Here is a 13,482-nt window from a genome sequence, read left to right as displayed (position 1 = left end):
GAGGAACAGGAGGAGCACTGCCAGAGCCCTGCAAAATGACCTCCAGCAGGCCACCAATGTGCATGTGTCTGCACAAACGGTTAGAAACCGACTCCATGAGGATGGTATGAGGGCCCGACGTCCACAAATGGGGGTTGTACTCACAGCCCAACACCGTGCAGGACGCTTGGCATTTGTCAGAGAACATCAGGATTGGTAAATTCACCACTGGTGCCCTGTGGTCTTCACAGATGAAAGCAGGTTCACACTGAGCACATGTGACAGACGTGACAGAGTCTGGAGACACCGTGGAGAGAGATCTGCTGCCTGCAACATCCTTCAGTATGACCAGTTTGGCAGTGGGTCAGTAATGGTGTGGGGTGGCATTTCTTTCCATGAGCTCGCCAGAGGTAACCTGACTGCCATTAGGTACCGAGATGAGATCCTCAGACCCCTTGTGAGACCATATGCTGGTGTGGTTGGTCCTGGGTTCCTCCTAATGCAGGACAATGCTAGACCTCATGTGGCTGGAGTGTGTCAGCAGTTCCTGCAAGATGAAGACATTGAAGTTATGGACTGGCCCGCCCGTTCCCCAGACCTGAATCTGATTGAGCACATCTGGGACATCATGTCTCGCTCCATCCACCAACGTCACGTTGCTCCACAGACTGTCCAGGAGTTGGCGGATGCTTTAGTCCAGGTCTGGGAGGAGATCCCTCAGGAGACCATCCTCCGTCTCTTCAGGAGCATGTCCAGGTGTTGTAGGGAGGTCATACAGACACGTGGAGGTCACACACAATACTGAGCCTCATTTTGACTTATTTTTAGGACATTACATCAAAGTTGGATCAGCCTCTAGTGTGTTTTTACACTTTAATTTTGTGTGTGACTCCAAATCCAGGCCTCCATTGGTTAATAAATTTGATTTCTATTAATGATTTTTGTATGATTTAGTTGTCAGAACATTTAACTTTGTACAGAACAAAGTATTCAATGAGAATATTTCATTCATTCAGATCTAGGATGTTATTTGAGGGTTCCCTTTATTTTTGTGAATAGTGTATATTTACCATCAAAGATGAAGAATGTTTATCTGTAAATATGCTCTACCAGAACTCCTCAAATGGTCTAGCTTTAGCTTCACCTGGTTCTCATTCTGTAAAAAATCTTCCTTTTTAGCACTTTTGCTATTGTTTATTAATCTGTTATTCAAAAAAAATGATATGTGTGTTTTATATCTCGTGTTTAGGGCCTTTTCTGGTGTATTTATCTACCTTCTGAGGACCAGCAGGCCTTATGGGGACTGAATCCCAGTTTTAGGTTTGGACACAATTAATGGAAGTTGATATAAATTCCTAATAATAATAACAATAATAATAATTAATATGGTTGGAAATATAAGTGTGTGGGAGGGTCGGTGTGAACCAGTAAAACATGGCTGCTGAAACCATTTGGTTGGTCTGACTTTGAAATGAGACGGCTGCTGAGACCAAAGGAAGGTGTTACAGGATGCTGGATCTGGTGGTTCTGGTGGACCACACGTCCTCGGTACCTGGTGGTGTTTGAACAGAGAGGAGAGTTTGAGGTTTGAATCTCTGTAGATCTAATCCTGGCTCATGAGGGATGACAAGGTCTTTTCTGTGACTGATGATCCAGGTTAAAGAAAGGAGGGTTGATGCCAGACTGACTGAAGGTTTGCTAACGGACATGTTGATCTGAAGTTCAGGACGTTTAGCTGTGGCCTGCTGCTGATGCTCTTCTGTGCCCAGTTAGTTTCTTGGTCACCAGAGTCTGGGCGATGTTTCTCGGTTGCTTCTGCAGGGAACGGAGCTGATTTGTGTTCACAGTTTGTCATTCTTCAGATTTTTAAAGAAGGAATCTGGTCACTTCTTGTCCTAGAAGATTTAACTCCTGGATTAACTTGATCTGGTCACAGTCTTTGGTCCCGAGTCCGCCCCCAGCTGGTGTCATTTGTCTATTGAGGCGCTGATGTTCTTCAGGTTTGCTCTGTTGCAGGCGACCATGTTTAGTGAGTTTTGGGGAGTTTAAAGGCCTGCTGTGACCTCTTGGAGAACAGAAACTGGACTCAACCTTAGAATCTACCTTGGCAGGTAAGAGGTCGTTGGTCTCCGACACCAGCTAGTCCTAATGTTGAAGACCTTTCCCTTGAAAGGCAGGGTCCGATGAGAGAGGGAGGGTGGACGACACATTCTGGTTTCTGTCCAGGGAGTTAAAGAAGAACGTTCTACAAAAAACATCCAAAACTGAGAATAAATGTTTAAATTATGTAAAAATGCACCAATACTGTGGTTATAACCTCAGTGCTCCAGAGCTTCTGGTGATTCAACAGATAAAACATGAAACCGATGTTAAACTTCACCTGCTGTTGGACAGCAGGAAGCTGGCTCCAAAGGGCAAAGTTCAGTTTCTTTAAAAGCGGACAGTAGTTTGGCATGAAATTCTATCTGCAGCCTCTAATGATTTTCTTCCAGGATGGTCCTGGGTTTAGCTCCATCCCACTTCCCTGTCTTCACAGCATGATGCTGCCAGCACCATGTTTTACCATGAGGATGGTGTGTTCAGGGTCATCTGCAGCGTTTCAGTCAGTAGATAATGTATGGATACAACAACTTCAGATGTTCTCCAGCATCTTCTCAACCTATAAACTCTCATCTAGTAGTTGAGCATATGTGTTGTGCCTTCAAACCTCACATTAATGAACTCTTAACAGAAATGTTGCATATATGAAGACGATTTTTCAGCAGTTTTCTCTCCTCTCATCGTGTGAACACTCTTCTGCAAGAAATATAGATCCTAAAGGTCCTGGGTTTGGTTCCTTTCTGACCCAGTGAAGCGGGGTTAATCTCAGAACCAGTTTGGACTGCATACACCGTCAGGCAGTCAGGCGCTGCATAGAGGAGCTGTGTCTCCTGAGCCTGACTGAGTGCAGCGGTGCGATGTTAATCTCACACCTCCTGCCTGGTGGGAGGAGGACAGAAGGTCAGTCAGTCACGACTCTGCGGTGTTTCTGCTGCTGGTTCTGTTCGGTGCTGAGTGGATGGATCTGATGATGTACAGAGGAGGCCAGGTTTGGCTCACAACCTCCACCAGGTTGTTCTGATTTCAACAGGATTTTATTTACATGTTTGACAAATATTCTCATGTTTCACATGAATTTAAATTTAATATATAAATATAGTCCAAATGACCCATAAATCACTTCCAATATTTGAAACTAAGTTTAAGTTTAGTTGAGCAGAGTCTAGGTTAGAGACCAAACCTGACCAACATGGTCATGTATGACCCTGTTTGACCTTTGGCTGAGGTGGTCCAACATCTGGCCCTCATGTCTGGACTCAGACGGATCATTCTCCAAAGTGGTCCTGGTCAGTAGTTCTTCAGGTCTTTCGGACCTTGATCATAACATGAGGTTCAGCCACTGAACTCAGTCGTTGCTGCCTAAAAGGTTCCTAAACTCAAGGGATGAACCGGTTTCATCAACGTTGAAATAAACACGCTGATTCGTGACGTTAATGTTTTGGAGAACTTTAATTTGTCTGTTGGTGTGTTGTGATCGCCGTGTGGCTGGACACCACACACTGGACCAGATACCTACAATCTATCGTCACCTGTGAGGTCTCTCAGTATGAAAATCAGCTGAAAATGTGAACCAGATCTTAGCTGGATTCCTCCCCGGTGTTCTGTGGTCCATCCAGAGCTCCATCCCTGGTTATATTAATGATGGAGCGTCTGGACTGCAGTCTGAAGCTGCTGTTTTCTGACCCAAAAACCTCATTAATAAAAACGGCTTCTGTTTGGGCTTGAAACATTTTGTTTTCTGATCCATTTTCTGGTTTTTAGAAAGTTCTAGCTCTTTTTGGTTTTTAATGTGGACCTATGGGTCGGGCTCGACAATGATGGTAGAAATCTGAGAACAATCTCTAAGATCCATCATTGAAGTGTTTCTGAACCTGCTGATCCACAACATCTCCTCTGTGTAACGAGCTGCAGCTCTGCTTCCTGCTGACAGGAGGGAGGATGGAGTTGTTGGAGATGGCTGAAGGATCTCTGAGGCTTAGCTGTAGATGACAACAGTAGCAGAACATATCGGGTTTCTTCAGCTGTCTGCCAAGAGCAGCAAACACTTTCCAAAACGCCTGGTCTGAGTCCCAGTCTGTGCCAGCGGGTCCATGTTCAGCCAGTATGAATCCACGACTGGAACCAGCTTCCAGCCTTCCTCCCAGTTATCTGTCTGAGCATCTCAGAGATCTGTGAGCAGGGAGAACTCTGTAGAAGGATCATGTCTGAGGAGGGTTTACATGACCTTCATCCAGATCAGGGAGCAAACAGAGCTGGAGTTAGGGTCAGGTCCAAATGTGCAGTTCAGCATCAATTAGTCCGAACTGCAGCTGTTCTGCTTCAGTTTAACAGCTCACGTTCCTCCAGAATTATGACCAGAGACAATAAATGTGAGTAAAACAAATGAAATCAGCTTTAATTTGGATGGAAAACTCCCTGCCTGCAGTTTGAGCCTCCCTGAATCATCCAGATGAAATAGTTCTGGTTTATCGGTGCATCTTCACAACTCTTTCATTGATTATTCATGAGGGTGAAACTGACAGCAGCTCCAATAAAAAGATGAAGTGATGCAGCGAGAGGAACAAATGTGGAGAGGAAGATGGAGAGAAGCGAGCTGATGAGACAGAGCGAGGCCATCCCTTTGTTACGAGACACAGCCGCAACAATTTACATGAGAGCCAAGCCTCCTGGAAGCTGATTGGTCCGCAGCATCGTCCCGCCCCTCCTCCCCTACATCTCGCCGCAGCCAATCAGGAGGCCACACACACGCAGGGGGTGGGGCTCCTCGGGATGAGGACAGAAAGGAAAGGGAAAGGGAGGGGATTCATGTGGGGGGTGATGATCTGACAGCAGAATAATTAATGAGCTGATCAACGTAGAGCAGGAGAGTTCATGTGGAGAGACACTGCCCCCTGCTGGCGCCGCCGTAGAAAAACCACACATCCACAAAATGCTCAAAGGAGCAAGAAATCCAGTCTTCAGCTTCTTCTGCTAATCTGTCAGGTTGATATTTTCAGTGAACATCAGAGTGAAACATCTCAGTGGGTCTGGACCTCTGCTTGTGTTTTCATGTGGAAGATGCTGTAGAATTAGACCTTCAATGATGGATTTAGAAGTACATCTCTGCAGAGTGGGCTCAGCTCCTCAGTCTTTCTGGAGATCTCCTCCTGAGAAGGGAGGTGATATCAGCAGATCTCCACTGGCCTGAGAGCAGCAGTTCATGAGTTTTTACACACCTGTGAGGAGGACATAACTGATGTTAGGAAAGGGTTACAGCTACAGCTTACCATGCAAATAATGAAACTTTCATCCATGCACTGTTTATTCAGGTGTGTTTTTTATTAACAGAAGCTCTGATCAGATATTCAGTTTCTGCAAATGTTTGATCTGCAGATACCAATTTTTACCCAGTTCTGATTTTTCTCTAAGATCTACCATATAAGAAGATGAAGAACAACACTGGAAACATTGCTCTCCATTTATACTACAAGCAGCTGCTGGTAACATGATCTGACCATTTTAGCAATAACCTGGTAAACTGGACATGCATCTTTTGTTGCTATTTAATGCGGTTGTTGCAGCTTCCATGACTGAAACATCAGACTGTGCTTATATTCCTAGTCAAATGTAGCTCGTTCTGCCAGCATCTCCAACTCCTGCAGGCCCGATGAGAGACAGAGGCTGAAACATCAACAGGATACAACAGAGCAGCTTTGCTGTAATACATTCAGCCTTCCTGTTATCTGTTAAGTGTTGCTCTCTCTCGCTCCCTCGCAGCCTGAGGAAACCACAGAAATGTGTCGACGTGTCGTAGAAAACGGTTTGCTTTGAAGTTGCTTGTTGGATCGCTGTCCTCATTTTAAACTCAGCACTGATACAAAAAACCAAACTTCTTCCCTCAGTAACAGCTTCCACATAGAAGGTTGTTTTTAGCTAGATCAGCTGGTGGTTAGTTGTGATGCATTTATTGATCTTGATCCAGTCCCCTGTGAGGACGGATCAAGCTGAAAACCGGCCGATTTCTTGGTGGATCTCAAGTTTTATTTGGTTGCTTCTGATTTTCGTGACTGTGTAAACGGACGTTTTCTGGACCTTAGGTTGATGGTACTGGAGTTCTAGAACATCACCACATCAGATCTGCTCTGAACAGGAGTTCAGTAAGACCAAACTAAAGGTGCATCACCACTTTGACAGGCTGCCGGTAACAAAGAGCTTGAAGCTCAAGTTTGAATCTGGTTCGAGGAGAGGTCTGAAGAGGTCAGATGTCGGCCCAACGCTGGTTTGTTCCTTAAAGGTAGGAGACCCTTGATGATGTTATAGTTTAGTGAGTTAAAGACCTCCTTCACCCTGAATAAAGACCAAGCTGAGCTCTACACGACCGGTTCAAACATGGTTCTAGAAAACCTTCAGCATGAAGGAAGCCGTGATGCTGATGGTTTCCTTTGTGGAGATGCTCTTCTGTGCTTTAAGTACATCAGCAGCATGATGGCACTAACCCTGAAACCTCTCTCCTTCTTCAAGATTCAGCTACTTCCTAGAGGATCAGGCCATGCTACCATGACACTACCACCACATGTCACTACTGGGCTCCTTGTGCTCTTCACAGTGTGAAGAATTGTTCTGTTTTGGCCCCAGAAGGTGAATGAGGTCCAGCTGATACTGGTACTGGGCTGTTTTGGCCCCTGGTTGGTGGTGTTTGGTTGTTGCAGCTGCTGCAGAACCTGATGTGTGGAGCAGCTGCAACAATAAATGGGTAAACCTCTCTCCAGAAGTCACTCTGGACAGAGATGTTTCTCCTCAGTCCGTTAACAGAGGCCTGAATTCTACAAGATCTGCTGCATGAAAACACGAGGAGGATAAAAAATGAGTGTTAGGCCAAGCGACATGATAAATGGTTCATCCTTTGACCTCTGAGGCCTGTGAACGGCTGACGAAGCATCCAGCAGCTTAACGACAACAAAGATGGCAGACATGAGGCCTGGAAACTACGCTTCAGTGATTGAGCTGAATCTACATGAGGTTTTCTCAGAAGTCCAGCAGTCAGATCTTCTCTGGAGCTCAGATCCACCAACGTAGCTGTTCCTGAGTCTGGACAACCTGACGCTGACATTTAACCGGAGAACCAACAAGCTGTGACACCATGTTCAACACACAGTGTGCCGCGACCAGGTCACATATCGAATCGATTGTGAAAACACACACACACTCACAGGACGGTACAGCTGTCCTCGCTCCGGCTCTCATATTTGACAACAGAGTCACTGTGTTCAGCTTTGTTGACAGAACACAGTGACTCTGTCAGGCTCACTGCTGCCCTGCAGCGCCACCTGCTGGGTGAATCTGAAACCTCACTACTGCTGCTTATCTAAAGGTGAAAATGGATCGATGCATTCGGAGGAAATACTGTTGATTAATGTTCATTTCTGTTCTGTTCTCATTAAATTTAATTAAATATTTCTAAATTCTTTTATATTAAATTCACCAACTATTTAAAATCATATAGTTTCTAATATATAATATACAATATAATATTGATGGTGTTTTCTATTTTGTTTTAACACATTTTATTTATTTATTCTCATAATAAATCTAGAAACTATTACTATTTAAATCTGGTTTTAAACAAAAACTATTTGAACATTTATTTTATAGATGTTTATTATAAAATATTTTTTATAATCGATTATTATAGATAACTTTTTGTTTGTAATATTTATGACAGAAGTTATTCATATGTTTAGTTTTATTTTTATTGGTAAAATCTTCACGGTTATGATTTCAAACCTGCAGAATAAACTTGCAGACATCTTTGGTCCATTTTAAATAGTTTATTATTTTCACTCCATTTAGTGTTTTAGTTGAATTTTTCTATCAATTTGTAGCTAAATGATCTGTTTTTCCAGCGGAGTCCCGCTTGGTCTGACTGCTCCATGTTGTGTCTCCGTGTGTCCAGGTGTCCATCGGGAAGATGTACGAGGCTCAGAGGATGGTGGTGGAGTAAACGGTCGCTCAGAAGGTCCATCAGAGCCAATCACTGCCCTAACCCCGGGAGCTGTGAATGCATTGTGGGAGATGTAGGATGGGGTGAAGCTGCACACTTCCTGGACGTTGTTTGGAGTCTAGTCTTCTGCAGTCAGAGATGAACCGATTATCTACTTTAGACCACATGTTGGGTCAGATGTCTTCACATGTTTTCTTTGCTCTGGAACAAACAGAAAACCTGAAATATGCAAATTCTTTTTATTTAAAGCTTGAAAAACATCAGATATTCAGAGTTTAGAAACTGAGAGCTCAAACCTCATGTTCAGTTAGTCTCAATGAATAAAATAAATCAGCTGTTATCTTCCCTGAAAGTTTTCTAGGAGATGAATGAAGATGAAAAGTGCTGCAGGTGCTCAGAAACACGTCAGATTGTTTTAAACTCCTGCAGACTGATGCTGGGCAGCGATTGAAAAAGATTCATTGAAAACAATCAAAAGCAGCAGAAATCAGATCTTCAGCTGCCCTGCGGTCTTCCTCACCAAACATCTGGGTTTAAAGGCACCGATTGTTCCAGCGTCGGACGTTTGAATATGTGATTTCTTATAAATCTGTGAAGTGACAAAATAAAAGTTAGAATTTGAATCGAAGTGAAGTTCTTCAGATGTTGTTTCCAGCAGCTTTAACTCATGGTGAAACAGGTGAAAATATGTAAAAACATCTAAACTCAGCTGGTGATGAAGGTCTGGAGCTGATCGGTGCATTTCTGATTAACTTTAGTTTTATTTTTTAGTCCATCCTGCAGGAGACTCATGGTACTACAAGCCTGAGAGACGAGGAGGACAAACAGCAGCAGATCCTGAAAACGAGCTTCTATCCACCATGTTCTGATCCTCTCGGTGGTTTCTTCTCTTTGGGACTCTAAAGCGGTTTGTTTGAACCCTGGAGGACGTTACGTATTATCTGATCAGGGGATAAACTCTAAAATTTACTGTAACTGGGATCAAACAACCTGTTGAGGTGAACAAATCAAACCTGCAAAATCTGTACTTAAGCTCCTCCCCTCAGAAGAGTCACCATGACAACAGTCCATTTAGATCATTATAAGGAAGATCATGAGAAGTCAAACGATGGTCTTCTCCTGTTCTATGTTCTCCGGTCCGACGCTGAATTAAACGTTTCTAACGGGTTGGTTGGTTTTGTCTTTCCGGACCCGTCCTTTAGACGGAGCTTTTGGTCTTTCTCGGCAGCTCGGTTTAAACGAGTCCAAAAACCTGAAGACAGAACCAGTTACTGAGAGGGTATGAGAGATTAACCTCTGACCTAAAATAAAAAAAATGGTTCAGATCCAGCTGGAAATGAGAAAGATACCGGGCTGTTTTACTGCCAGAACCCCTGGAGTTTGGTTCTACCTGCTGGGCCTGGCTCATAACTGATGTTCTGGTCCAATCTTAGGGTTTGTCTCTAATAATTTGGGTCTGAGTCAAATAGAGGTGTACCGGTACACGTATTGGTACCAAACTCTGTCGATTTGGCCTTAATCCTGAATGAATACAGCATTGTTTTAAACCGGTACACGTGGATCATCTGTGTGCAGAACCATCTGTGTGCAGAACCATCTACAGGTCCTTCTCAAAATATTAGCATATTGTGATAAAGTTCATTATTTTCCATAATGTCATGATGAAAATTTAACATTCATATATTTTAGATTCATTGCACACTAACTGAAATATTTCAGGTCTTTTATTGTCTTAATACGGATGATTTTGGCATACAGCTCATGAAAACCCAAAATTCATATCTCACAAAATTAGCATATCATTAAAAGGGTCTCTAAACGAGCTATGAACCTAATCATCTGAATCAACGAATTAACTCTAAACACCTGCAAAAGATTCCTGAGGCCTTTAAAACTCCCAGCCTGGTTCATCACTCAAAACCCCAATCATGGGTAAGACTGCCGACCTGACTGCTGTCCAGAAGGCCACTATTGACACCCTCAAGCAAGAGGGTAAGACACAGAAAGATATTTCTGAACTGAATAGGCTGTTCCCAGAGTGCTGTATCAAGGCACCTCAGTGGGAAGTCTGTGGGAAGGAAAAAGTGTGGCAGAAAACGCTGCACAACGAGAAGAGGTGACCGGACCCTGAGGAAGATTGTGGAGAAGGGCCGATTCCAGACCTTGGGGGACCTGCGGAAGCAGTGGACTGAGTCTGGAGTAGAAACATCCAGAGCCACCGTGCACAGGCGTGTGCAGGAAATGGGCTACAGGTGCCGCATTCCCCAGGTCAAGCCACTTTTGAACCAGAAACAGCGGCAGAAGCGCCTGACCTGGGCTACAGAGAAGCAGCACTGGACTGTTGCTCAGTGGTCCAAAGTACTTTTTTCAGATGAAAGCAAATTCTGCATGTCATTCAGAAATCAAGGTGCCAGAGTCTGGAGGAAGACTGGGGAGAAGGAAATGCCAAAATGCCAGAAGTCCAGTGTCAAGTACCCACAGTCAGTGATGGTCTGGGGTGCCGTGTCAGCTGCTGGTGTTGGTCCACTGTGTTTTATCAAGGGCAGGGTCAATGCAGCTAGCTATCAGGAGATTTTGGAGCACTTCATGCTTCCATCTGCTGAAAAGCTTTATGGAGATGAAGATTTCATTTTTCAGCACGACCTGGCACCTGCTCACAGTGCCAAAACCACTGGTAAATGGTTTACTGACCTGCCAACTCTCCTGACCTGAACCCCATAGAGAATCTGTGGGATATTGTGAAGAGAACGTTGAGAGACTCAAGACCCAACACTCTGGATGAGCTAAAGGCCGCTATCGAAGCATCCTGGGCCTCCATAAGACCTCAGCAGTGCCACAGGCTGATTGCCTCCATGCCATGCCGCATTGAAGCAGTCATTTCTGCAAAAGGATTCCCGACCAAGTATTGAGTGCATAACTGTACATGATTATTTGAAGGTTGACGTTTTTTGTATTAAAAACACTTTTCTTTTATTGGTCGGATGAAATATGCTAATTTTGTGAGATAGGAATTTTGGGTTTTCATGAGCTGTATGCCAAAATCATCCGTATTAAGACAATAAAAGACCTGAAATATTTCAGTTAGTGTGCAATGAATCTAAAATATATGAATGTTAAATTTTCATCATGACATTATGGAAAATAATGAACTTTATCACAATATGCTAATATTTTGAGAAGGACCTGTAACTGGTGAAGTTTGCATCTAACTGGTGGCTGATGGTTTGAACTCGGGCTGTTTTCGTCTGACTTGGAAGGATCACCTTTAACTGGTGGGGTCCGCATTAGACTCGAGACGTCCTGCAGTTTGGTTCCAACTCCGACCCGACAGACACTGGATGGAGCTCACAGATGTTTGGTGGAGGAGGGTGAAGCAGTTGAGGGACCTCTGGGGGCCACCAGCAGCTATTCATAGACCCAATGTTGGTTCAAGCCTGAGCGCACACAGACACACACAGGCAGGTGTTAAAGGTCATGTTGCTCAAGAGCTTCTTGCTGTTTCAACATGTGGACAGAGAATACTTAGTGGGTCTTCTGCACATGTTCAGTTCAGGTCCTGCAGCCAGAATACAGACTTTAGACTCAGTTCTGACCCACTTCTGATGAGCCTCTGCAGGTTTGCTCATCATTTTCACTCCTTATTGATCCATCTTTGTTCAATATCGAGTCACAGGATGTTCCAGCTGGTTTTGTGAGGCTTCATGTTCAGACGGTTGTCAGAAATGTTCAGGAAAGTGTCAAATTTAGTTCATGTTTAATTCAGACTAAATATGAAATCGTCTGCCAAATGATAAATGTTTGTAATGCTTCCCATCAGCCGCTGGTTTCTGAGCATTCAGATCAAACTTCAAGTTGGATGATACATTTTTTACTAACAGGTCTTCATATACGGATCTGATCTCTGATTCAGAACCAAAGAAAATCATTTCATTTCTCAGACGCCGGAACCAGAAAGATGAACTGGAAGTTATTTAGTCCACGTGTAGACCAAGGAAAGGTGAAGTGAAATATTTGATTTGCATGAAGCTGGCGCATATAAAACGGGCCCTATAGGGCACGAGTGTGGGCCTCATCAGGCAGTTACTGGAGCCTCATCAGGCAGTTACTGGAGCCTCATCAGGCAGTTACTGGAGCCTCATCAGGCAGTTACTGGAGCCTCATCAGGCAGTTACTGGAGCCTCATCAGGCAGTTACTGGAGCCTCATCAGGCAGTTACTGGAGCCTCATCAGGCAGTTACTGGAGCCTCATCAGGCAGTTACTGGAGCCTCATCAGGCAGTTACTGGAGCCTCATCAGGCAGTTACTGGAGCCTCTGACATATGTACAGAAAAGTGAGTAAAGGTCAGGAGGAAAAGGTTAGACAGAGCCACACTGGGTTGCAAGAGGGCTGACCTAGCTGGGTCGCATCATGGGTTGGGTTGGAGGTCATGCAGATGCCAAGGCCTCCTCAGCTTCCAGGAAGATGCAGGTATTGGTCTCAACAACAGGCATCACCTGGATTACAGCGTTATTGTTCCACATACGGGCTGCATCACTAGTTTTTATCTGTGTAGGACGAGATACTCGGTCCATATATCTGGTCTAATAAGTCATGAAAGATGCAATAATTACCAGATGGATCATCCAGAACTGGAGGATCCAGAGCAGCAGGCTTCCTTAAATCTGCAGCTGTTTTATTTCTAGAACATTGATTGAAAACAGACACACACTTCATGGACGGCGTTTTCCAGGCCTCTGTGTTGACAGACCAAACATTCAAGGTCAGGTTTATCAACATGATGGTTTTCAAAACCCGTCTGGACTTTGGTCCCAGCGTGAAGATGACCGCTGGGAGGACAGAGAGCTGCCAGGACAAAGACCTGGCTGACAACACGTACCGACTGAAGAGAACTGAACGTAGTGTTTACGTTTTTTCCAGGTGGAAAGGTACGAAATGTCACAGAGGTGGAGAAGAAGGTTCCACTCAGTCGAAGCCTCCCTCTTCCTCCTCACAGTCAGAACAACGACCAGGTTTCTTCTCCTGCAGATCACAGAGGAGAGACCAAGTGGTCCGGACCACCAACAGGCTGTATTTACAGCAGCATCATTCACTGCATTATTTACCAACTCGCTGCAGCAACGTTAACTTTCCTGGTGAAGACAGCAATACTGGTTTACCACCAGTGAATATGAATATAAAACGTGAATATGATGTCACATAGAAGTTTATTTCTTAGCCACTGCTCCAAATGCCATGTAAGTGAGGCAGATATGTGCTCATCTTCATCAGTCACGAAATGGCTGCTAGAAAATACCAAAATCATTTTTATCTAAATGATTTCTGTCCTAAAAACAAAAAACGTTTTTTGTTTCAGAATTTTGTTAAACTTCCAGCGATGGCAGAAGAAACTGCAGCAATATGTAGAAGATTAGATGGAACCTTC

The 13,482-nt window shown here is 44.2% G+C and overlaps 1 protein-coding gene across 1 annotated transcript in view; it reads left to right on the top strand.

Moving 5' to 3' along the window:
• LOC124857956 (LYR motif-containing protein 4B) overlaps positions 1 to 8,682 on the top strand; it is a 48,860-nt gene extending 40,178 nt beyond the window's left edge. Inside the window, exon 3 of the mRNA XM_047349577.1 lies at positions 8,012 to 8,682. Within this exon, the coding sequence (XP_047205533.1) occupies positions 8,012 to 8,059 (48 nt within the window). The 3' untranslated portion in view covers positions 8,060 to 8,682. The remainder of the gene's footprint in view (positions 1 to 8,011) is intronic.
• Positions 8,683 to 13,482: the final 4,800 nt, after the last annotated feature.

The sequence above is a fragment of the Girardinichthys multiradiatus genome, chromosome 21, assembly GCF_021462225.1.
Source record: "Girardinichthys multiradiatus isolate DD_20200921_A chromosome 21, DD_fGirMul_XY1, whole genome shotgun sequence".
Taxonomy (NCBI): domain Eukaryota; kingdom Metazoa; phylum Chordata; class Actinopteri; order Cyprinodontiformes; family Goodeidae; genus Girardinichthys; species Girardinichthys multiradiatus.
The sequence above is the reverse complement of the archived record's forward strand: the minus strand, read 5'-3'. Positions and strand labels throughout refer to the sequence as shown.